The sequence below is a fragment of the Phocoena sinus genome, chromosome 4, assembly GCF_008692025.1.
Source record: "Phocoena sinus isolate mPhoSin1 chromosome 4, mPhoSin1.pri, whole genome shotgun sequence".
Lineage (NCBI taxonomy): Eukaryota > Metazoa > Chordata > Mammalia > Artiodactyla > Phocoenidae > Phocoena > Phocoena sinus.
In genome coordinates this window covers 89429285-89455093 of record NC_045766.1, presented here as the reverse complement: position 1 = coordinate 89455093, position 25809 = coordinate 89429285, and the positions used below count along the sequence as shown (strand labels likewise).

Genomic DNA, 25809 nt, shown 5'->3' with positions numbered 1-25809 from the left:
GGGAGTGTTTTCTTAATTTCATTACAATCTTACCTTAAGACACAGGAAATATCTCAAATAAACAACCTAACCTTGCACCTAAAGCAATTAGAGAAAGAAGAACAAAAAAACCCAAAGTTAGCAGAAGGAAAGAAATCATAAAGATCAGATCAGAAATAAATGAAAAAGAAATGAAGGAAACAATAGCAAAGATCAATAAAACTAAAAGCTGTTTCTTTGAGAAGATAAACAAAATTGATAAACCATTAGCCAGACTCATCAAGAAAAAAAGGGAAAAGACTCAAATCAATAGAATTAGAAATGAAAAAGGAGAAGTAACACCTGACGCTGCAGAAATAAAAAGCTCATGAAAGAGTACTACAAGCAACTCTATGCCAATAAAATGGACAACCTGGAAGAAATGGACAAATTCTTAGAAATGCACAACCTGCCAGGACTGAACCAGGAAGAAATAGAAAATATGAACAGATCAATCACAAGCACTGATATTGAGACTGTGATTTAAAATCTTCCAAAAAACAAAAGCCCAGGACCAGATGGCTGCACAGGCAAATTCTATCAAACATTTAGAGAAGAGCTAACACCCATCCTTCTCAAACTCTTCCAAAACATAGCAGAGGGAGGAACACTCCCACACTCATCCTACGAGGCCACCATCACCCTGATACCAAAACCAGACAAAGATGTCACAAAGAAAGAAAACTACAGGCCAGTATCACTGATGAACATAGATGCAAAAATCCTCAACAAAATACTAGCAAACAGAGTCCAACAGCACATTAAAATGATCATACACCATGATCAAGTGGGGTTTATTCCAGGAATGCAAGGATTCTTCAATATATGCAAATCAATCAACGTGATACACCATATTAACAAATTGAAGGATAAAAACCATATGATCATTTCAATAGATGAAGAGAAAGCTTTTGACAAAATTCAACACCAATTTATGATAAAAACTCTCCAGAAAGTGGGCATAGAGGGAACTTACCTCAACATAATAAATGCCATATATGACAAACCGACAGCCAACATCGTCCTCAATGGTGAAAAACTGAAACCATTTCCACTAAGATCAGGAACAAGACAAGGTTGCCCACTCTCACCACTCTTATTCAACATAGTTTTGGAAGTTTTAGCCACAGCAATCAGAGAAGAAAAAGAAATCAAAGGAATCCAAATCAGAAAAGAAGAAGTAAAACTGTCACTGTTTGCAGATGACATGATACTATACATAGAGAATCCCAAAGATGCTACCAGAAAACTACTAGAGCTAAGCAATGAATTTGGTAAAGTAGCAGGATACGAAATTAATGCAGAGAAATCTCTGGCATTCCTATACACTAATGATGAAAAATCTGAAAATGAAATTAAGAAAGATCCTGTCTTTTGATTTGCTAATGGGTTACATGCTAACTACAGAATTTGAATTAAGATCCAGAGCTTCCTGGCTCCCATGACAGATTTCCATCTGTTTATATAGTTAAAACCCATCTAAAAGTTTGTCCCTTTTTCAAAGACATACTGTCAATGAAGTCACTTCACTGTAAAACAGGGTGTCTCTCTAAGTGTTCCCACTGTCTGTGTTGGATGAAATTCTTCAGTATTTGCATAGCACGTGCCTCTATTTTTTTTCAAGGCAATACTGCCTGCAAAACAAGGGAATCTAATTAGAAACTTGATTTGAAGAAGAAATGGTGGGGCCAGTCACAGCCTGCAGCTGAAGAAGCAAGTCATTCTTTTCCTGGTGTAGGGAGATTTGCTTGGCTTTCAGCTCCTCCCTCGGAGATTCTGATTTCGCCAACGCTTTTTGCAGCTGCACACACTCTTCCTTGAGTCCAGCTACCTCCTTTCCCATTCCAGCAGATCTAACAAAAGGCTTGATCTTGAAGAAGAGCCTCATCCACGGCCAGCCCTTCACAGCCATGAAAGCTCTTATGTTCCACTGGATCAAAAGAAGTGCATCCCTAAGTTGAGGGGGAAAAAAAAAAAAGAAAAGCAAGTTAACCTAGACTATTTAAAAGAGTTATTTTCCGGATTTCCCTGGTGTTGGGTGGTTAAGAATCTGCCTGCCAATTCAGGGGACACAGATTTGATCCCTGGTCCAGGAAAATCCCACATGCCGCGGAGCAACTAAGCCCGTGCACCACAACTACTGAGCCTCCGAGCCATGTGCTGCAACTACCGAACTCGTGTGCTGCAACTACTGAAGCCCACATTCATAGAGCTCGTGCTTTGCAACAAGAGAAGCCATTGCAATGAGAAGCCCGTGCACTGTAATGAAGCATAGCCCCCACTTGCTGCAACTAGAGAAAGCCCACGGGCAGCAACGAAGACTCAACGCAGCCAAAACTAAATAAAATTTTAAAAAATAAAAATAAAAATAAAAAAATTTTAAAGTAAAAGAGTTATTTTCCAAATTAAGATCCCTAATAAGCACATCTTTTTAGGAGTCATTATAAATCCTCATTAGTCTTCAAAGCACTTCTACATCCAAGCTCTCATCTGATTCTATCAAAAACCCTTTGAGGGACTTCTGGGGCTAACAATGTTGTGGACTATTTGTCCTGAAAATGTTTCCACTACAAACATCCTTTAAATGAGAGCTGACCCTTAAAGAGGGTAAGAAATAGAGGGAGCTAAAAAAAAACATAGCAAAGAGTGAATGCTTGTATGTCTGACCATCCTTATGGAAGGAGGAAGCCAGGCTTGGTATTGTAGGGTTTGTATTTTTATATCCTTGTGGATAAAGAGACAGGCTGTGATTTTCGAAGAATTTCACCCTTAATGAAAAGGAGGATTTAAAAATTCACCCACTGGCACAGAGAGAAGTCAAAGAGAAGCACATCTGATTTGGTCTGGGCTCAGGGTGAAGAAAAAAGATCCTACGCTAAGAATTTTTTTTTTATACTATGAACCAGCACCACCAGCGTGTTTGAGATTTAAATTATACTACCTGATTAGTGCAGAAATACACAAGAAATTAGCATAATCATTTTTTTACACTGGTAATAAATACCCTTTGGGCCCTTGGGGGAAAAATACAAAAGTGCACTGAAGAAAATACCCTAAAATCAAGCACTAGAGATTTTCTTAAAGTCCCCTTGAAGATGAGCTTACAGTTCAAAATTACAAAACACATATAGAGGGGCTTCCCTGGTGGCGCAGTGGTTGAGAGTCCACCTGCCGATGCAAGGGACACAGGTTCGTGCCCCGGTCTGGGAGGATCCCACATGCTGTGAAGTGGCTGGGCCCGTAAGCCATGGCCGCTGGGCCTGCGCATCCGGAGCCTGTGCTCCGCAATGGGAGAGGCCACAGCAGTGAGAGGCCTGCGTACCGCAAAAAAAAAAAAAAAAAAAAAACCACATATAGAAAAAAATTCAACCATAAGTGAGGGTGAGCACCCACAATAAAAAGTTTAATTAAACCCCCAAGAATTTCAGATAATTGAACAATCTGGTGGAGATCATAAAATAATTCTTAAGAATTATTAAAGACATAAAGACATAAAGACATAAAGGAAAGAACAAGAAAGAAATGAGCCACTATGATAAAAGGGCAGACAGATTTGAAAGAGAACCATATAAAATGTCTAGTACTGAAAAGTATAGTCATTGAAATCAAATACTCAAAGGAAGAATTAAGCAGCTGACTAGACACACTGAAAAAAATTGTGAATTAAGAAAAATAAACCCAAACAAGTGGAAGGAAGGAAAGAATAAAGCTGAGGTCAGAAACTAATGAACAAGAAAACAAAAAAAATAAAGAAAAAATTTAAAGGTGGGTTATTAAATGGTATAATTAAATAAACATCTGACATGAATAAGCAAGAAAAAGAGAAGGCATAAATAAACAATACTAGGAATGATAATACTCTAAAATAAAATAATCTATGATCATGCCCTAGAAACATAGCTGTAGATATGATAGAGATTAAAAATTATAATCTAGCAAATTAGAAGATTTTAAAAGAACTGTAAAATTTCTTTTTTTAAAGAAATTAACCTAGGGCTTCCCTGGAGGCACAGTGGTTGAGAGTCTGCCTGCCGATGCGGGGGACACGGGTTCGTGTCCCGGTCCGGGAGGATCCCACATGCCGCAGAGTGGCTGGGCCCGTGAGCCATGGCCATTGAGCCTGTGCGTCCAGAGCCTGTGCTCTGCAACGGGACAGGCCACAACAGTGAGAGGCCCGTGTACTGAAAAAACAAAAAAGGAAAGAAATTAATCTAAACTGATTCAAGAAGAAAAAAATCTCAATAGGCTTATATCTATTAAATAAATTAAATCAAAATTGTAAAATCTGTCATGAAAGAAACACCAGATCTAGATGGTTTTATAGGCAAATTTTACCAAGCACTCAAAGACAGATAATCAAAATAAATTGTTTCATGTTTTGAAAAGAGAAAATATTGCCTAACTCTTTTATGAGGTTAAGGTAACCTTGATTCAAAGTCAGATAACAGCAGAAGAAACAATTACAGGCCAAACTTATTCATGAACATTGAGGCAAAAATACTATAATACTATAACCCATCCCACAATGTATGAAAAATATCATATTTTATAAGCAAAGTGGGTTTAACTTTTTTTAATCTATTAATTTAATTCAACACATTTATGGGTTAGATGCAAAAGAAGAATTTAACCCTTTCTTGGTAAACGTGCTTAACAAAATAAGATGGAACGAATGTCTTCTATACAATAAATCATATCTACCAAAAAAAATCTACAGAAAACATGATATTAAGAGGAAAACGATATCTTTCCCCAAAGTCAGAAATATGACTAAGTCTGGCAAAAGTTTTTGAAGTTGAAATACCACAAGTTGGTGAGAATATAGAGCCATGGGACTTTCATATACTTCTGGTAAAGAGCAAAACAGAAAGCATTTTGGCAACATCTCATAAAGCTGGAGTTGTGTCTAGCCTAAAACCTAACAATTCATACCTTAGAGAAATGCCACTCGAAGTGTGGGCCTCGGTCAGCTGCTACCTAGGTACTATCAGCCAATGGACCAGCATTTTGAGTAACAACATTGCCCTCAAGAAACTCTTGCATATATGCAGGGGAAGACATTTACAAAAATGTCACTGCAGAACTGTTTGTAATAGCAAAAACTTTTAAATAACTTAAGTTTACTTGAGCTGGGAAATGGATAAATAAATTGTGGTATATTCATATGATGGAATACTATATAACAGTTAAGATCAATAAGCTAACCTTAGATTTATCAACGTTAATAAATTTAAAAGCTAGTACTGAATGTAAAGAACAAATTTTAAGATAATACACGGAACATATTTATGTGAAGACTAAAAACATGCAAAATCATGTAACTTTTTAAGGACACCTGCATATCTCTACAGAACTTGGATCAAGGGAGAAATATGCAAGGGGCTTCAACTGAGTCTGTTAGTTTATTTTTTAAATATATTGTGAGTAACTACAGAAGAATGTTAAATTTTATATGAATGAAACAGAGGGATAAAAATGAATTCAGGATCTCAGGAGCTAGGAATAGGATCTGGATCAAGGGAGAAATACAAAAAGGGTTTCAACTTTTTTAATTATTTATTTTTAAGTTGTGAGATATTACAGAGAAAATGTTAGGAACTGATGTACTTTGATGATAGCTCCATGAGTATGCATTATAATATTTTTTGTATTTTAAATATTACATAAAAATTCCTTTAAAGTCATTCTATGATTTAGAGAGAATGGATAGTAAAGACCTCATTTTAGAGATGAAGGAAGTGAACTTGAGAAATTAAGAGTCTTACCCAAGTTTACAAAACTGGTCATAGAAGGCATGTCTCCTGAACCCCAAACTCTCATAAACTTCCACACCACATTGGGCACTGTATGGAGGTCACAGAAGACTCTTAGTAAATGTCTCTCTAATATCCTTGACATCACCATGTAATAATATTTTTCTTCTTTGGGGAAACAGAGGGAATTAACAGACTGTCAAGTAAGCAAATTATACCAAGACCTGTGGACCTCTCTCCAGAAGGTAAACTGTGCTATGGTAAAAAGTAAATACGACAACCACAGAATCCCTTACTCATAGTCCCTCTGTTTGGATATTTTGTTAGCTTGCTTTCCATGATTCTATTAAAGGTTTTCTTCTATTAAACAAAACCTATGCCTCAGTGTCCAGAGGTGATGATAAATGTCCCTAGTGAACCTGCCTGAAATGAAGTAACAGAGTTATGGTTACATGTCACCAAGAGTAAGTTTCTGACCCAGGGGAGGCTGTAAAGTGATCAGAACACCTACCTACTTTGCAGCAAACTTCCCCACAGAGCTGGCTGTGAGATGCATGCAAACACTTCTAGGTCTGCTTCTGTTTTGAATTATGAGTCACACTGCTCTCAGAGATCTAGACTTGGCCAATTACAAAGAATCCCTCCAAAGGGAAGACTGGAAGCAGTGCAAGAAATATCTGAATTATGCTTATTCTTAGTTAGATAGGGTAATAGAAGCCCTTTGTGCTCTGTTTGGTGTTCCATAATTTTAAAAATTTCAAATTAAGTCCCAGACTAAGCAGAGGTGGCAGAGCTCTTTACCCTGACCTATTGTAAGGCAATGAGCTAAAGTCACATTGACTGAGGCACACCATTACTCTAGCAGTGGGGACACAGGGTGGGGATATCATACCTCTCTCCCAGAATCCTCTGGAATTTGATTTGCATCAATTTTCCCCATACCCTGGCTTGGAACAATGTAAAGACTTTAGATGGTCTCTCATCTCTCATTGCTTTCAGTTGGCCCAGAAAGCCGGCTTTTAAAAACACCTAAAAGAAATGTCAGATGTTAGTTCTACTCATAGTGGGCATTCAGTAAATGCCTGTTGAATGGCCCTATGAGCGATTGATGTATTTGTTTATCAGTTCTACTACTTGTTAATATTTCTTAATGTGTAAAATGTAAATTCTAGAAAGTTTGGTTTTATAAACCTAAAGTTTGCCACGCACACACACAAAAACAACTTTATTTAATCCTGTGGTTATATTGGTTCCTTAAGAACTTAGACTATCCTTCTCCTGATCTATTAGTAATGTCTAGGTTGTCTAGGGAACTTGGTTTACGTTTTAAGATAGGCCCAGGCAGGGGTCTGCACAGTTTTTCTGTAAAGGGCCAGATAGTAAGTATTTTTAGGCTTTACAGACCACATACAGTCTCTGTAGAACCTCCACTCCCACCCCCATCGCCCTCCTCCTCCACCTCCTCTCTTTCTTCTATTTCTTCTTCTTCCTCTTTAAAAATAACCCTTTAAAAATGTCAAACCATATTCAGCTAGGGGGGCCATATAAAAAATAGGCCATGGATATGACCCTTAGGCCATAATTTGCTGACCTCTGCTCTAGAGAAAGTCACTTTTGTCTTAGACAATAAAAAATACACATAAATATTTTTTCAAGAATCATTAGTAATGGCCAAGATGAGGTGAGTGAGGTACCTAAAGCACAAATTTTAAGGAAGCACTCACTTTCAGGGTTGTACAAGTCAGTACTTATACAACCTGAAGAGTGAGTGCTGCCTTAAATTTTGTGCCTTAGGAGGCTGTCTCAACTCATGCTAGTCCTGCCCTAGATGAGTAGTATACAGCAAAAATAACTAAACATACAAGGAAGCAAGGCACCAGGAGTGAAAACCAGCAGAAACAGACTCTCAGGTATTCAAAATGTGGGAGTTGAGTAATATTTTATAATCATGTCCAACAGAGTTCTTTTTCTTAAGCTCTTCATCCCAGACCCTCCAATTCTCCTTCAAATAATTTGGCCTTTATATGGATGTCATTAGAAACAATCTGATATTGACTAATGGATAAAACAAAATCTGTTAGTCAGAAGTTTCCCAAAATATGTGGATCATGTTAAGATCTTCAAGATGAAGCAGAATTTAGTGAATCACATTTAAGGAAATTAATTTTGGATTAATTTTTTGGATGGTAGGGTTGACCTTAACTTTTTTTTTTTTTTCCGGCGGTATGCGGGCCTCTCACTGCTGTGGCCTCTCCCGTTGCGGAGCACAGGCTCCGGACGCGCAGGGTCAGTGGCCATGGCTCACAGGCCCAGGCGCTCCGCGGCATGTGGGATCCTCCCGGACCGGGGCACGAACCCGCGTCCCCTGCATCGGCAGGCGGACTCTCAACCACTGCGCCACCAGGAAAGCCCGACCTTAACATTTTTAGACAGTCTTTCAGAATTAATTTCCTGAAAGTGTACTTGTGAATGAATCAGTTCACATGCAGACAAGCAGTTATCTCCAGTAAGTTGGTTCAATTTTGTCTAGCTCTGATGTGTACACATTTTCTAGCACACTAAAGTTGATTCAGTATTTTATATCTTGGCACAAACTTGCTTAGATGAATAATTATAAAAATGTAAATGTAGTCAAGACTGAGGTTCAAAAAGCATTGAATTTTGAATTTGCTCTCTCAAATAGTGCTGAAGTTTTCAGTTTCATCGGAGCTCTGTTTGTATTAGTTGTGGTCACAAGAGCTGTAGAATGCCTTATAATTGCACTTTCATGGGTATTTTAAGATACACAGACTTTCCTCCCACTCTTCTCCAAAAGCATTCTTTGTAGTTCTCTGGTTACCTTAGTGATTCCAAAGTGGTACTGTGTATGGTCTATCTTCAAGGAGCCAAGTAATTCTTCAGCTGCTTTTCTGCTGCTCACAAACTTGCTCTTTGGAAAGGCCCTTTGGTTCAGAATGTAGTACCTAATTTAAAATAAGTAAAGAATAAATCCTGAGGTTGAGGTGCAAATAAAGAAAAATCTGGACAAGTGAGACAAAAGGAGGTATATATAGACTTCCACCCCTCCTACCAATATGTTCAATTTTCACAAAACTCTTGGTAGTAATAATGAGGATACAAGCAATAATTCCTTACTTTGGAATAATAATTTGTACTTTTCATAGTGCTGTAGAGACCACCTCACTTGATTCTCGGCTCAATTAGGGAGGGAGGGAGAGAGAGATTAGGAGAAAGAGAAAGAAAGAGGCAGGCTTAAGTACATCTCTATCGTGCAGATAAGGAAACTGAAAAGCAGAGACGTTAAAGGTCTTTTCCAAGATTCCCTCACCCTAATGGTGAATTGGTGGAAAGCTAGAAATATACTTCTTAATTCTGACACAGGTACTCTTTCTACTCTACTCTACTTTGCTCACATTTGCTTGATCACCTATAATTTACACATTTAGAATCTGGGAAATAGAAAGCAAAGGTGCCTCTTCTGCCTTCTTCTGCACTCCCTGCTGGCTTCCTTCCTCTCACAGGATTGCTAGTAAAGCAACAGCCTGCTTGGATGGCAGCTATGATTAAGTACATACAACATTTCAGAGACTCAATTCAGCCTCCATATCGTTCTTCTCTATATATTTCTTCTATATGTGGGTCTATTATCCAGTAATAGAGATTTAAGGATATTACAGCTACATAGATGTTGGATGTAAGGGGAAATAATAATGGAACTCTGTCATCATATATCTCACCGCCACCAAAACACATTGATCTGTAGTCTGGAGGATATCAACCAAACAAACAATGCATGCCTAAACACTCCAAGAGAAGAAAACGAAATGGACTGCCCCAGGCTTCTTGGATCCTGGGATGTATGTTTACCTTTGTTTAAAATCAGCATACAGCAGTCGGTTTGGAAAACCTTCACTGCATATCCTGATCCCTTCCAAGACACCATTACAGTGCAGCTGCTGTAGAACCAAATAAGCATCCATTACATCTGAAGAAAAACGGTCACAATGAGTCCATGTCTAAAAAAATGCTTACCCTAGATTTTGTCCTAATTGCTGCATCTGAGGTTAAAAGAGTTTGAATCTAGTGTTCTCTACATCATAGGTAAGAGGATTCACTCACTCCCAGCTTCATGGCACTCAAAGTACCCATCCTATTATGTAGGAGTCTCTGAATAGGATTTACCTGGAATGAAACCTTTAGTTCACAGTTAGTCAAGATTTTATAAGCAAATACTCCTAGAAGATGAAAAAAATACATCTTTGCTAGAATGTAAATGACTGGCATTATACCCATTTGCCAGCCAAAAACCAGCTAAAGAGGGGATAAAACACAAAAGAGAACTGGCATCTCCAAGTAAGAAGGGGAGGGATTACAAGAAGGGGGAATATAATGAAAGGAGAAGATGAGAACAGCCGCAGCACTGTGTTTACTGTTCTGTATTAGGAAAGAATGGGCCACATCCCGGCCTACTTTCTCTCCTGATTATCTTGAGAAAGCCTACGTTGTATTCCATAGTATAAGCATTCTCCTAGTACCCCTTTGTTCCTGAGATGGAGCCCACTAGAACTGCAGCTGCAATCTCTGATAGGAGCCTTAGAAAAGCCAACCAATGAGCCACTGTATCTGGCTCTCAGCAAGGCTTCTGGAAGGAGCCAAGCAGCACTCCTAACAAAGACCTGCTAGAGTGTTATAAGGAAAATGGAATGAGATGATTCTCTGCTTATGCCCGGGGTCACAGGAATAAACCCTAAGCCATATATTCATAGTCCTGCACTCCCATCCGTTTCATAGACAGAAACAGATCATCTGTAAGAAGGAGCAGAAGCGGAGTTCTATGACACAATAGGGTCAAGCATACTCGTTCCCTTTAAGGACATATGAAGAACTGTTTTGATTAGATCATGAAGCTTTTCTTATGACTTTCTCTTAAGACTTAGAAAAAAAAAAAAACCTGCTGAAATCAGAGCTGATTCGATGGGAGTCAACTCTAATAGGTAACAGAATTGCTCCAAAATAGAGGTAGCTAATTAGATTCCTTGCTAGATGGAAGCAGTGTCCCTAGATGCATTCAGAAACCCAGCTGATAAGAAACAATGAGGCAAAAACATACAGCGTGAATGCACATGAAGGGTTTGCATTGCAAAAACTCAAACTGCAGCATCATTGTTTAGCATCACACTTTCCCAGAATAGGTCACAGGCTGTCAAGATGGGAGTCTTAATTACAGGCGGTTAATAAAAATGCAAGGTACTACAGAACCTCAGAAATCAGAATCAACAACATCTGGCTACATATTCCAAGAGTGATTAGTGCTCTGAAGACATAAGTGCTTATCGCATATACAACTTTGAGGCTGACAGCCTCCAACCAAGCTCCACAGAAGCCTGTAATTCCAAACAGAAGCCTGGGAATCTTCAAATCCAAGATGTAAGGAAAGTGACCCATGTAATTAATATCTGTAAAAACTTTGTTTTGTTCATTAAAAACATAAATAATTCACCACCACCTATCTATCTCATCACTGCCCTAGCACCATCCATTCATCAAAAAGTATTCACTCCAAAAGCCAAGAAATGGAAACATTCTAAGTGTCCACTGATGGATGAATGGATAAAAAAGTTGTGGTATATGTGTATAATGGAATATTATTCAGCCATATAAAAGGAGGAAATCCTGCCATGTGTGATAACACAGAAGGACCTCGAGGGCATTATGCTAAGGGAAATAAGCCAGACAGAGAAAGACAAATACCATACAATCTCATTTATGGTTCTAGATATTTTCACCATGAGCTTCTTTGTCAAAAGCATTTTTGCTACAAATGTTTTCACCGCATAACTAATTGGCCATGCAGCAATTTTGCCATAAAAGATAAAATAACTGGTTGACAGTTTGGTTTCAACTGGTTGACAATTTGGTTTCATTTCTCCATTGACACAATACTCCCATTTTCTATACATGAATCTGAAAGAGGCTGAGGGCCTCAGAGGTGCAGAGTTGAACCCACATTTTCCATAGAACTTGGAACATCTACCAACAGACATGTGACAATATGCCAAGAACAAACAACAGTGTGGAAGGCTTTCATAACACAACACAAAGCTCAGTTACAAACATGTATCCTAGTATTTGGAAACTGATACCTCTCTCAATGAGGGAAGAAATTTTAGCAAAAAAGAAAATGTGTGATGCAGAACAAGGAGATGAATCAACAAGCCAAAAAATGTATAATGAACTATGAACAAAGACTTGGAAGATAAATGCTTAGGTTCAACCCACAAAGTAAAATCAGATATTTGTACCATATTGTCGTGAATCTACACACATTTTAAATTTATTCAAATATTTTATATTTCACAATAGTCTTTTAAATTTTGTTATTCATTTTTCATGTTTCATTATGTCCTTTTTAATGCCCCTCTTTTATTTTTTGTTATTTTATCTTTTATGACAAAATTGCCTTATGGCCAATTAGTTATGTGGGGAAAATGCTTGCAGCAAAAATGCTTGGGGCAAAGATGTTAACAGCAAAGAAGCTTATGGTGAAAATGCCAGACACACTCACTTAAATGTGGAATCTTCAAAAAACAAACAAACTCATAGAAAAAGAGATTCGATTTGTGGTTACCAGAGGTGGGGTGGAGGAGTGGAACTTGGATGAAGGTGGTCAAAAGATACAAACCTCCATTTTTAAGATAAACAAGTACAAGGGATGTAATGTGCAACATGATGACTATAGTTAACACTGCAGTATGGTATGTTGAAAGTTATTAAGAGAGTAAATACTAAGAGTTCTCATCACAAGAAAACAGTTTTTTTTCTCTTTCTTTTTTTGGTATCTATAAGAGGCGATGGATGTCAACTAAACTTATAATCATTTCATGATGTATGTAAGGCAAACCATTATGCTGTATACCTTAAACGTATAGAGTGCTGCGTGCCAATTATATCTCAATAAAATTGGAAGAAAAATAAAATACTTCTTAAAAAGTATCTACTGGGCTTCCCTGGTGGCGCAGTGGTTGAGAGTCCGCCTGCCGATGCAGGGGACACGGGTTCGTGCCCCGGTGTGGGAGGATCCCACATGCCGCGGAGCGGCTGGGCCCGTGAGCCATGGCCACTGAGCCTGCGCGTCCGGAGCCTGTTGCTCTGCAACGGGAGAGGCCACAACAGTGAGAGGCCCGCGTACCGCAAAAAAAAAAAAAAAAAAAAAGTATCTACTGCCCAGAAGTACATAACTAAAGAGACAGGTAGTTTTAAGGAGAGGGAGGATATTACTATTATGAAGGAAGACTAGAGGGAGTTCTGAACAATTAGAAATGGATTTAGAAACTCTCTTTATGGTCAATTTAGATAATTTAGAACAAATGATTTCCTTTATGCTTAAATATCTACTTTAATCCCCAAATTGATTATTCAATCCCTTCTTATTATACTTTGCCCTTGTAGACAATGGCACCGAAGCTCATCCACATTTTAGCGTGAAATTCAAGGAGGAATTTAAATGATAATGTCAAGCATTCTAATGTTATCCAATTGAGTCTGCTTTGTGAAATCCTTCTGTATGTCCACTTGAATCTCAATTCAAAGGCAATCTTGAGGAGGTTTAAAAAACTCACTTTTAACTTATTTTAGCTTTTCTATCTGAAAATCTACCCTTATATAAAACAAACTGGTAAATATTTCATTAAAAGACATTCAACATAGCTTAAATCAAATGAATTTCCTAGTGTGGATTACAAAGAAATCTATTTACCTGGCATTTTGTTCACATTGGGATTTATGCATCTCAAAAATGAGGTGCTGTTGATTTCAGGTTAGTCATCAACTTATTTAGGTTTTCCTAAAACAGAGATCATAACCAACACAAAATCACTTTGCAAATCATTAAAAACACCAATCTATGTCACAAAAGTCTCCATGTTGACCAACTTAGTCTTAAAGCCAGATGCATAGCAACAATAAAATAATGAATTCAACATTCTTCCCTGCTTACCAAAATACATTATTTCCTTCCCTTGACAAGTCAATATTTATCTGACTGACATAGTTCTCTTGTGTATCATATCTACCTGTTTTAAATTTGGTAGCAATACTTTATGAATGGGCAATCAAATGGCTTGAAGAAAGAAACTGTTTCTCAAGTTTCCTGCCTGGAAAATTTTTATCTTAGCTCAGTTTCTCTGGAAGCAGAATCTGAGATGGAGATTCTCGTTCAAGAGATTTATTTGGAGAAGGAGGGAAGTACAGTAGGGCAGGGGGAGAAAAAAGCAGTGGTATAGACTCAGTTCAGTCTGAGTCCTGCAGAAGCTCTGAGCACAAATGTACCAATTATACTACAGTTGGTACCTCCTTGAGACAAGGGAGGGGCCAGAATCTGAAGAGGAGAGTAAGGAGACAGATTAGCTTCCCATTCGACCAAGGGCAATTCTGGCAACTGTGAGTTATTATGAGCTAATATTTTCATAAGTGGTAAGATGGGCTGATAAAGGGGATCTAAGTAGGACACTGACAGTGTCCACGAAAGTCCATTAATATCAAGATAATCTTTAACTTTTCCAACTTGGTTAACTTCAGATACTTTATCCTTATTTGAAGATGTAAAATTTCAAATAAGTAATAACATATGCAGATTGTGAGGTAGTTAATATATGAATAGATGCAATTAAAAATTACTTTATGCAGAGATGCAACCATTTGGAATGAAGCTCCTTTCTTGCCTTTCTTCTCCCCAAACTATAGAGCTAAAAAAAGAAGAAAAAAAACACTAAAAAGGCCCTTTTTTGTCACATTACCAAACCCTGCTGATGAAAGCAAAAATGTGTCAAAGTTCTAGAAGCAATATGGCTATGTCTACCAAAAGCTTTAAAAATATTCATGTCTCAACACAAAACTCTATTTCTGGTGCTTTTCCTTAAGGAAAGAGGCAACTGTGCACAGATACTCACTGCAGCATTGTTTAGTCATTAAAAAAAATAATAAGCAAAACATTTAAATGGTAACAAATGTCTACCAACAGGAGATTGGTTACTTAAATTATGAAAGAGTATGCGTACAATGAAACACTGCAATGTTTTAAAATGATGATGCAGATCCATATAACTGGCATGGGAAGATTGCTCGGATTTATTTTGAGAGAAAAATTAGGCTACATAATAGTTTGTATATTATGATACTGAGTGTGTATACATGTTTTTAAGTGTGATTGTATTACGGGTGACTATATACATAAAAAATGTTCGGTAGAGTATACACTAAAATATTAGCAATTGTGATCTCTCTATGTGAGATCAAAGGTAACTTTTATGTTCCTCTTTTTAGTTTTTCTATTTTGTCTGTGTTTGGGGCAACACTCATGCATTACTTCTGTAATTTATAAAAACAATCTATTCCCACTTTCTTGAAGCAAAGGAATCTATGCTAAGCCAAACTGTTTTACAAACATTTGTGTAGCGCTAACTCATGAAGGTACAAAAGCATAACAACAAAACCCATAGGCAATCTGGAAAAAAAGGGCCAGCTGTCAATATGAAAAACTGATAAAATACTCTCTAGCTTGAGTAGCAACTGTGCTGAGGCAGATGTCATGAAGTTTAATCACTGATGTCCTATTGACATGCCCCAAGCCTTCCAAGTGAATCACTTGACTTCTTTGTACTTCCCCATGGGAAGGGGATACTACTACCTTCCTTTAATTTTTTAAAAGAATTGTAACTGGTTTACAGTACTTGGATTCTCCAGAAGAAAGTATGGTTATTATGAGTAATTTAATTGGGATGAGTCAGAAACTTGGAGGCAAGTCCTTTTTCAGGGGGTCCTTAAAAAATAATGAAAAAGGATATTCTGGACAATTCTCTTCTAGTTCAAAAGAACACAGCACAACCGGAAGAGTCAGAAGACAATTTCCTCTCTCATTCTCTGCCCAAACCACTCTCTGATTTCTTATGACCAGAGAATTACTCATCTGGGAGCCATACACTTATGTGGCCACTATTTATCAGACTTCTCAGAGGTACTTTAGAAGCTATTAGAATCAAGCAAACGCACTACCTGCAGATTTTCAGGGTCCATACCCAATAGATTCCATTTCTCAAGCTCCTCTTGAGGCGGGCCAACAGGATTTCAGGCATGCTTCTGAATTTTGTCATCATGTGTTAATGCGGCTGGGAAGTGCTAAATTCTCTCCGTTCCCTGGCCATGCCATCAGGAGTCCCAAAGCAGGTAACAGGGGACAGGAGTGAGCTTGAAGCTGGGTGTAAGACAAGAGGGTGAGAATGTCAGAAAGTAAGAGGACACATCCCACTTAAAGAACAGCTAGTACAGTTTGCCCCATTGCTACAAGGGCATCTGAAACCAGACTGGCCGGATTTTCTATTTTCCCATAATTCCCATTTTTCAAAAGAAAAAGGAAATCCAAATGTGTACGTGAGAACTTCCAATTTTTTTTTTTTTAATCAGTGTGGACCAAACGTGTTTGAAGACCAGTTCTGCTCAGGAGATGCCAATCTGACAGCTATGAACTGTGACAACTGTGTCCCTCTGCTGCTGGCAGTAGTCCAGACGTGAGGGTAATGGCAGCAACCTGGCCTCTGTGTCCTCCAAGGTGTAGAAGTCTGAATTGGATCCTGAATCCAGGTAGCCTGTCCATCTCTCTGTTTTGTTTGTTTCCAGAAGACAGTGAGAGTGGAATAGGCACGAGGCTAGTAAGCACAAGTCCCGTTTCCTACCTTGCCTTTGCCATTTAGTAGTGTTAAATTAATGAAGCAAGGAGGCCATCAGACTGAGGTGGCTCTAATGCTGTGTGGCAGCCTATGTAAGCAAACAAAATCTAAGTCTGTTAATGCCCCAAGGTTACCAAATCAAAATGCTAAGGACAACCAATCACAAACAGCCAACTGGGCTTTAGATACAGCTAATCAATGATTTCTTTACTTTGCTTCTACCTTTTTTCTATAAAAGTCTCTCCCTGAGCTCCTGTGGGTGGAATGCTGTTAACCACTTCTGATTTGATGCTGCCCAATTTCAATTGCTTTTTCCTCAAATAAACTCTTAAAAATTTTAATATGCCTGACTTTATCTTTCAACAGTAGATTTGTGAAACTTTAATTCTGTACTTGCTCCTATAAGATAGGGAGAGATTTCCCTTTACATGAATCTAAAAGGGCTAGGACAAGGATTGAGTAAGATAATGTATCTAAAAGTGCTTTGTAAATTACAGACTACTAAACAAGATTGGTTGTTAGTTGGTCAGCAAGTATTTATGGAGTGCCTGCTAAACAGGCATCTGCTACATGCTTGAGGATACACTTGAACAAGTGAGACATAATCTCTGCTCTCATGAAGCTTACAAAAACCCCATTACTATAATATAAAAGCACTGTGAAAGAGAATTCCAAGATATTTGGGGGATATGTATTAAAGGAGCTTGTTATCTCTCCCAAATCACTTATCAAAACATGGTTTTCTGCTGTCTCTGCAGCTTGGTTAAGTAGAAGATAAAAGCAGGCTGGAGCAGTCTCCTTGAAATCTATCTACCTTAGAGCACCATTTCCCTGAAAAACCACCAGCCAGAGGACGGAAAGGCTAATAAGAGGGGATGACGCAGACCACAGGGATCAAACACAGATATCACAGGAAAGAAGCCAGGATTTTATAAGTGCTGAGGCAGACATGGGTTCCATTTGGAGGCTGAAAAATTGAGGAAGATTTTTCAACTCACCAGTGTTGGTACTGATGTAATTTTCAAAGAGTTTTGCCAGGAGTCTGTTGGATGACTTCTGAAATACAGCCACCACTGTTTCATTAAGAAAGGCTTTGTTCTTTTCAAGCCAGCCACTGATGTTATAAGGCACCTTTGGAAAGGCATGCAGTTCAGGTAACAAAAGAGGTGAATGCATAAGTTACTTAGAAAATTGTGTATCCCTTTTAAAAAAAATCATAAATTGTGTGGGTCCTTTAATTTTAAATCAGTTTGATGTAACAGTACTGAATAAATACTCCAGAAATCTATGTGCAACCCAAAGAGATTCTCAGGCTTTACCATTTACATTGTGGAAAGAAAGGATGAGAAGGGGAGGGAGGGAGAGGGAGAAAGAATCAGGGAGGGAAAGAAACACCAAGGAGAGAGAGGAAGAAATAGATGGCGTTTCCAGGAGAAACAATTCACATCAGCCCTCCTTCATAGGCAAGAATAGACGCAACAGAACAACTGTCTCTGACACACAGTGAGCATTCCAAAAACATTATCAATGATATTTTACTATAAATATCATTATAATTAATATTCAAGGATATCAAAGAAGAGATTTACAAGCATATCTAGGTACAACTGACAGGTCATTTTTAGGTCAAAATATTATTTTATCCTTCGTCAGTTCTCTTTTTGTGCCATTCAGAATTACTGACCAGAAGCATAAAAGCAGAAAGAAGGGGCATGTGCACGCACACATACACATACACACACACACACACACACACACACACACACACACACACACACTCCAGTGGGGAAATGAGGAGAGGGAGTGAGGGTTATTAGGAATCTTTGTTGGTCATAGTTTGGAGACCATTACTTCACAGTACTCTTTATGAGAGAAGGGAAAAAAAATCTTCAATAAAAAGATCAATTGAAATCACTCGTTCACACAATGTTAAGTTGAAGGGAAGGACAAGTAAGGAAAAGCCCATGTCTTTGATGGTCTCCATAACTTTCTGAAGCTGTCTTACTTTGAGTTGGGGTGACAGAGTCGATTTTGAGATTTTTGACCTCTGTTATTATAGTATGGGTGTTTCATATCCTAAGTGCTAAAAGGCTACACCAACTTTTTTTGGGGACCTGAGATTTATTTTGTTCATCTCTCTAATCTAAACTTTACTTATATATTATCTAAGGATTTGGGCTGAGTACATTTGAAACAGAGGCAGGAAAATTCAGGGCTGAGGGTCTAGAGGTAACTTACCACTCCTGCACAATGGACAAGGTCAAAGTGAGCTTCATATTTCTTCTTATTGTCAGGCTTGGGCTTCTGGAAATGAACTGGCTTTCCAAAATGGTTGTCAGAAAGTTTGGTCTTGAAAGTCACATCTGCAGCCTGATGAAACATACATTCCTCTTCAAGGATGGAAAAGATGCCCATTGGCTGTTGGAGATACAGATGAACAGCAGCTGGAAAAAATACCAGTAAGCAGTATTTTCAGTAGAGGGTCAATGTAAATTCTTTCCTATGAACCTAATTAGTTGACAAGGAGAAAGGAGATTCACTACATATAATTAGCCAATCATCCATTCAACAAATATTTATTAAATACCTACTAGGTACCAGGCACCAGCAGGAGCTGGGGATGAAGCCATGAGCCACATTCACAAAGTGTCTGTCCTCAGGGTACTTATATTCTAGTGGAGCAGACAGACAATAAACAAGTAAACACTAAATAAATAACTTAGTTTCCCATAAAGGCTCTGAAGAAATCATGCAAAGTAAAGAGAGAGAATGACTGGGGCTATGTGAGAGCTATTTTAGTAGGAGAGTCCAGTAAAACCCTCTGACCTGAATGAGAAGAGCAAATCCTGAGAAGACCTGTGTACAACTCTACTGGGCAGAAAAACGAAGAGTGCAAAGGCCCTGAGGCAGGATCACCCTTGGCAAATTTCAGGTCCTACCAGAGGCAAGTGTGAACAGAGCAGAGCTAGTCGGAGGGAGTGCGTGGAAGGAGAGATGCAGTACTGGATCCCAAAGGCTTTATAGGCCATGGTAAGACATTTGGATTTTACTTTAAGTGTAATGGGAGTCCTTTGGAGATTTTTAAAGTGATGTGATTTAATTAATACTTGAAAAGGATTATTTGTTTAGGAAGTGGTTGGCAAAGTAAAGCCTATGGGCTAATCCTGCCTATGGTCTGTATTGGAAAGCCGGTGAGCTAATAATGGTTTTTACATGTTTAAAGGGTTGTTTAAAAAAGCAAACAAGGAAGGATATGTGATAGAAAACTGATGACAGCATCAGAAAGCTTTTCCTCTAAAGGGCCATATAGTAAAGCTCTTAGACTTTGTGGGCCACAGAGTCTCTGCTGCTCCTTTGCCATCAACTCAGTCATTTCAGTCCTGAAAGCACTAATTGACGATATGTAAATAAAACAGGTGTGACAATGTTGCATTCAAACTTTATTTACAAAAATAGGCTACAGGCTGACTTTGGCCCACAGGGCCATAGTTTGCTGAATGCTGACCTAGTTGATTGGTAGTGTTGGAGACTGTGAGAGGTCACTGAAACGTGATGCTGGTGGAGAGTAGAGCTGAGTCATAGCTTGCTGATGGATAGAACGTGGGGTGTAGTAGAAAGAGGAAGGATGACCAGGTTTTGGTTTGAGCAGATGGGTAGTGGATGTGGCCATTAACCAATATAGGGTATATAGACATGGGGAAAAACAGGTATGGGGGGGGGGAAGATGAAGGATTCCTACATTTGCAAATCTATTTGTGGATTTGTATGTTCATTTATCTACTCCACAAACATTTTTGAAATGCCTTCTATGAACAAATCACTGTACCAAACACTTTGGGTTATAACAGAAAAATCAGACATGGGCTCTGGCTGCAGAGCATCTACTGAGAAGATAAGACATGTACATAATATGTAGACTACAAAGCAAACAGAAAATGTCATGAGAGTTCCAAGATAGAACCATGACCCCTTGGTCCAACAACATAGATTTCATGATTCTCTACCAATCCTTTGTACCTAAGAACCACAAATGCTCAGGTTTGGGAGAGACATTATAGGTCTTGCCCAACCCACCGAAAAGCTCTGTGAATTCCATTTAGAATTTCCCTCTAAAAAGTAGGTTATAGCCTATGCTTGAATATTTTCATGGAGAAGGAACACACCAACTCCGAGTCAAGGCTTTGGCTGGGTGATATATGAAAAGAAAATTTGTTTGTGGTTTAGAATCCTTTGTTCAAAATTATGCCACTGGAGCATACGAATGGGTCTAATTTGGATTATTACATTCTTGAAGAACATGTTTTTTATCCACCTGAGTCTATCATTCTAATATACGGACTATGGTTTTCTACCTCTTTTGTCTAGTCTCATAGACTTAGAATCTGCACTTTATAGAAAATGTATTGAATGACATTCCATCAATAACTCTTGTACCGAAGGGCTCTGGCACATCTTCTTTCCTCCCAAGCATCCAGGTGGGGGATGATGCAATGAGTAAATATGCAAAGTCTTGCTCCTGGCAGCACTGACCTTGCAAGTTCTTGGCAAAGTGAGAAATGTGGAGGAGAACAAGCAGGAGGAAGGAGAACCTGATAAAACTAAACAATTGAGTCACCGGTCCACACCGGTCTTAGAGGTGTGGACTCCATCTTGTACTGCATATTTTCCTACCACAGAAATAGTCAACCTTCAGTGAACACTAGAATGAATCATTTTAAAACGTAAGCATCTCCTGGGATGGTGCCTGTTAACAAGAGGGATGTGGCAAAGCCTCACAGGGAGCAGCAGCCCCCATCTCCAGCAGAGCCACCTTCCATACATGAGGACCATCGTGTCCCTGGGACACCAATGAAGCCATCTTCTGTTTGGAGAAGAATGGATGTTTTATGCAAAGCAAGTAGATGTCACAGCTCAAAATGTAACAATTAAACCACTGAGGAGGGAAAAAACGCTATTTCTTCAGGGTCTTCTCTATTTCTCCAATGCTTAGGAAGTATAAAACTCCTAATAAATATGAGGCCTTCTAGCAAATTAATTTCCAAATAGGTCAGGAAAAAAAGTAATTATGTTCTGCCCCGTAGCATCAATTGTCTTCTAGCACACAGTATATGGTCTAAGTCAGTTGCCCTGACTCTGAACATTAATGCTGTAACCTCTCCTTCTTCAAATCTTATCAATTCTGCCTTCCTCTCTTTTTACATCTGTTACTTTCTTATTATTTCCATGTCTGCTGTCCTGATTCAGGGCCTCTATTTCTCACCTGCTGTAATAGCTTCTTAATTGCCCTAACTCTAGCTTTCTTCCCATCCCAGACCCCATACATAAACCCACCAGATTAAACCCAAGCATCTCTGACTGCCCCATTGCCCGATGCTTCTCTGGCTCCCCATTGCCTAAAATACTGTCAAAATTCATTAAGATCCCTTCACAGCCTGACCCTCCTTTTTTACTTCTAGATACTTGTCTGTATACTGCAAGCTCTAAGCAGATTTTGAAATGTGTCCATTGCTTTCCTTCTCTAAGGCTTTGCTCTTGCCTGTCCCTTCACATGCTCACAATCTTCCTCTTTTCACCTGCTGAAATCATATCCATTTCTTCAGACCCAGCTGAAATTTTACCCCCCTTCCCAGCAGGCCTTCCTAGATTCCTGCAGGCAGAGGTGACCTCTGCTCTTCTGAGCTCTGTGGGCCTTTGTCTGTGCCTTTACTGCATTTATCCTGACACATATTTCTACATTTATTATACTTACAAATCTCCTATTTGACTGCATACATCCTAAGGGCAAGTGCTATTTTTAACAAATGCTTAAGTTTTCCACAGCATTTCATTCAAAGTTTTATAAATAGTAATGTAGTATTAGGCCTAAAATTAAGGTCCAATATTTTGTGGGCTTTGACATCAGGGGAACACCAGGAAAGCCTCAAATGACCTGATCAGGGGTTCCCCTCCCCATGTTCTACAGTGGGTTAGGTCCTCCAGCCATGCAACATTCTTTATCACGGGAACAGGCACAGAGCCTGCTTATTCTTTTTTGGTTTTTAAAAAATTTTTATTTATTTATTTATTTTTGGCTGCATTGGGTCTTTGTTGCTGCACATGGGCTTTCTCTAGTTGCAGCGAGCGGGGGCTACTCTTCGCTGTGGTGCACCGGCTTCTCATTGCAGTGGCTTCTCTTGTTGTGGAGCACGGGCTCTAGGCGTGCAGGCTTCAGTAGTCGTGGCACATGGGCTCAGTAGTTGTGTCTCATGGGCTCTAGAGCGCAGGCTCAGTAGTTGTTGTGCACGGGCTTGGTTGCTCTGTGGGCATGTGGGATCTTCCCGGACCAGGGCTCCAACCCGTGTCCCCTGCATTGGCAGGTGGATTCTTAACCACTGCGCCACCAGGGAAGTCCCGAGCCTGCTTATTCTTGAGCAAGGGATTTCAGTTACCTGCCAGCCCATATTCAAACAAGCCAATCACATCCTCCAGTGGGAATCAGTGTCACCTCACCCTATTATTACTACAAAGCCTGGCTCCCACAGCTCTCGCTTTTTCATTCTGCTCCCAAATGCAACTTCCACGTGACCTCCTCCCCCAGGCTCTGAGTATATGTGACTTATAAGCTGCTGTCAATCTCATCTGTCCAGTGTCAGGTGTCATATGTTCAGCCATTCCCATAACCCTAGGATAGGAATCCCTCTCTCACCAGTGGAGTGAGGAGGAAGTGATCAAATCAAGTAGTTGCTAAATACATTTACTTGTTTAACTTTGAAAACCAGTAAAATTTTGGTCTTAAGACATCTTTGCAATTATATCCTCAGTACCTTGAGTGCCAGGATGATGTCTCTGGTTTGTATTTCTCACAACCCTTAGCAGAGTAGGTCCTGAGGTAACTAAAATCTAGGTCTCAGCAAATTTCTGTTAAGGAATTGATTGATGGGCGAACACTAAGACATACAGGTTCGAGCTTTGGGACCTGGGCTGCTTTGCTGTGGGCAATAGTTAGGCAGAAAGTAAGAGTTGTCAGCCAAAAACACAATGTTATATGTTTAAAGAAAATATTCATGTGCATACAAGGGATAACAAACTAGATATTAACGTGATCCACTTTATAATAAAAACACCAGAATTAGCATATCCAAAGAACTCTACTTGGGAGACAACAACAGTCATTGCCAGGATGCTACCAGGATTTAAATATTTTAGAAACTTCTATGGGATATCTGACACCTTTGACTATTGGCATGTGGAAACATCCTGTTGTCTGACCATGGATAGAAACAATCACAAGTTATTTGGGTCAAGTCAGACAAATAAGGTGAAAAATGTGACAAAGTTGGTAATACAGTTTGGACTCGAAAACAGTTAAGATGATCAGTATTGAAGTTAATTTTCTCTCAAAGATAGTAACAATCTAACAATTTATCCCAATCTCCGTCTCATGAGGGACTTTTTCCAAAAGGGCTGAATTATTGGAAGAAGGATGTAGCCTCTCAAGGTGACTCATTGAAGGGGCAACAGTTTTTAAATATATAATTTCGGATGTTTTGTTTTAAAAAATAATAAAAATAATCTCTTTACCAATACCTAATGTAAAACCATAAATGTAATCAATGTTAATACTTTGATATGTAAATTACTGATGCTCAAGTTCTAAACAAACTAGAACATTTCAAGTAATCAGATAAGTGTGAGCTAATCCTGTAATAGATCTGTTCACTGCATATGTATAGAAAAAGATTACTGTATGTTTGAAGACCAAATTAACAAAGTTGGTATGAAAATAAGTTTTTTTAGTTTGATATAAACTTTTCTGTACATGTAAAAACACAAAACTTACATGTATGAAAATCTCTCTTTTCCTGATATACACACACACAGATGCTTTCTATAAGACATATTATATGTATTGATGTATTTTAGTTCCTTTGAACTTTGAAAACTTCCCATGATGCCTCTGTTTCAAGGAGTGAGTTTGATCATTAATATTTCCTACAAATTTCCTTCACGTACCTGAGTAAACACAATGATCTTTTCAAAATATAGAATCATTTCAAGAAACACTTTGGTATTCTGCATTTGCCTGACCTGAACACCTTTGAAATCATTCACAGGAAACCAAAGACTTATCTTTTCCTTCTATCATCTGCTCAGTTTTGTTTTTTTTTTTTCTCATTTTATCATATCAGTAGAAAGTACAACAGGAAATTACATCTAGGTTGCTAGTGTCTTATTTAGAATAACCTTGTCATAAATAAGATAACAGGCTTCAGATCAACTACAAATCAGTAGCATTCACAGGGCTATTAGGATCTGAATAATGTCTGCATCCCACCTTCCTGCCTGAACACAGTATCTTGTCATAATCAGAGTAAGTAGATATTATAGGTGACAATTGCCCAAAGTTAAATCTGCCCCTAGAAGGAGCTCCAGTTCTATTGTTTCATTTCTAATTAGGAAACTATAGCTTTAATAATGCCACCAAACATTTACCAGATCATGGCTGGGTCATTATTATCATTATTTTTAATCAGCTCACAAGCTAGTTCATTATCATTATTTTTTTAATCAGCCTGTCCTCCCCCCAGGAAGTTCACTGGTTATAAAACAAGAAAAATCAATGTGATGTCCACTCCTGTTAGGAATAATGGCTACTATCAAGGAAGATTTAGTTTCATCTAAGTCTAACATATAAAATGGGTGGGACAGTGATTGATACAATCTGGACCCCACAAAGGACAGTGAAAGGTCAGTCACCTTTGCCCCTTCCTGACAGGGTTTCTGAGAATCAGATGTGACAGCATAGCATAGCTGCCTAGACATGTGTCCAGAATTCACTGCAATCCATGGCTATAGCAAGACACAAGGGCATGTAGCTGCTCACACCCCACCATGCTTGCTCCCTTGGACAAAGCCACAGGAAAAACCATACTGAATTTCCCCAGAAAATCTGGCTTATCTTTTCCAGAACACATGGAAAGAGTTCAAAGTAGAGGAACATCATCAAATTCAGAAACCATACACTGCAGCTAATTTACTAATAAGCCATGAAGTATTGTCATAAATTACTTAAACTAACTGGTACTTGTTCAATTAAATGAACAAACTACATCCTTCAAGGTAGAGGCCTTGAGGATTTATGGCAATGGTTTGTTTGCATGCTAATTTGCCAAATTTTGTTAAGCTGCTCTAGGTCTACTCATGCACCTTATGTTAATCAGCCAGGCCCTACAGGGTTCATCTTTTCAGCTCTGTGTTTTTCCAGTCAAGAACAGGAACCTTTTTCATCTCAACAAGTTTCCTCACCTATTAACAGTGGAGGTCGTGCGTAAGCAGCA

The 25809-nt window shown here is 38.7% G+C and overlaps 1 protein-coding gene across 1 annotated transcript in view; it reads right to left on the bottom strand.

Moving 5' to 3' along the window:
* Positions 1 to 25809, bottom strand: part of MYH15 (myosin heavy chain 15) — a 183087-nt gene that overhangs the window by 88448 nt on the left and 68830 nt on the right. Inside the window, 9 exon segments of the mRNA XM_032629422.1 lie at positions 1708 to 1970; positions 6664 to 6800; positions 8611 to 8734; positions 9639 to 9756; positions 13528 to 13563; positions 13566 to 13614; positions 14448 to 14515; positions 17491 to 17623; positions 18731 to 18910. Coding sequence (XP_032485313.1) covers positions 1708 to 1970; positions 6664 to 6800; positions 8611 to 8734; positions 9639 to 9756; positions 13528 to 13563; positions 13566 to 13614; positions 14448 to 14515; positions 17491 to 17623; positions 18731 to 18910 — 1108 coding nt within the window.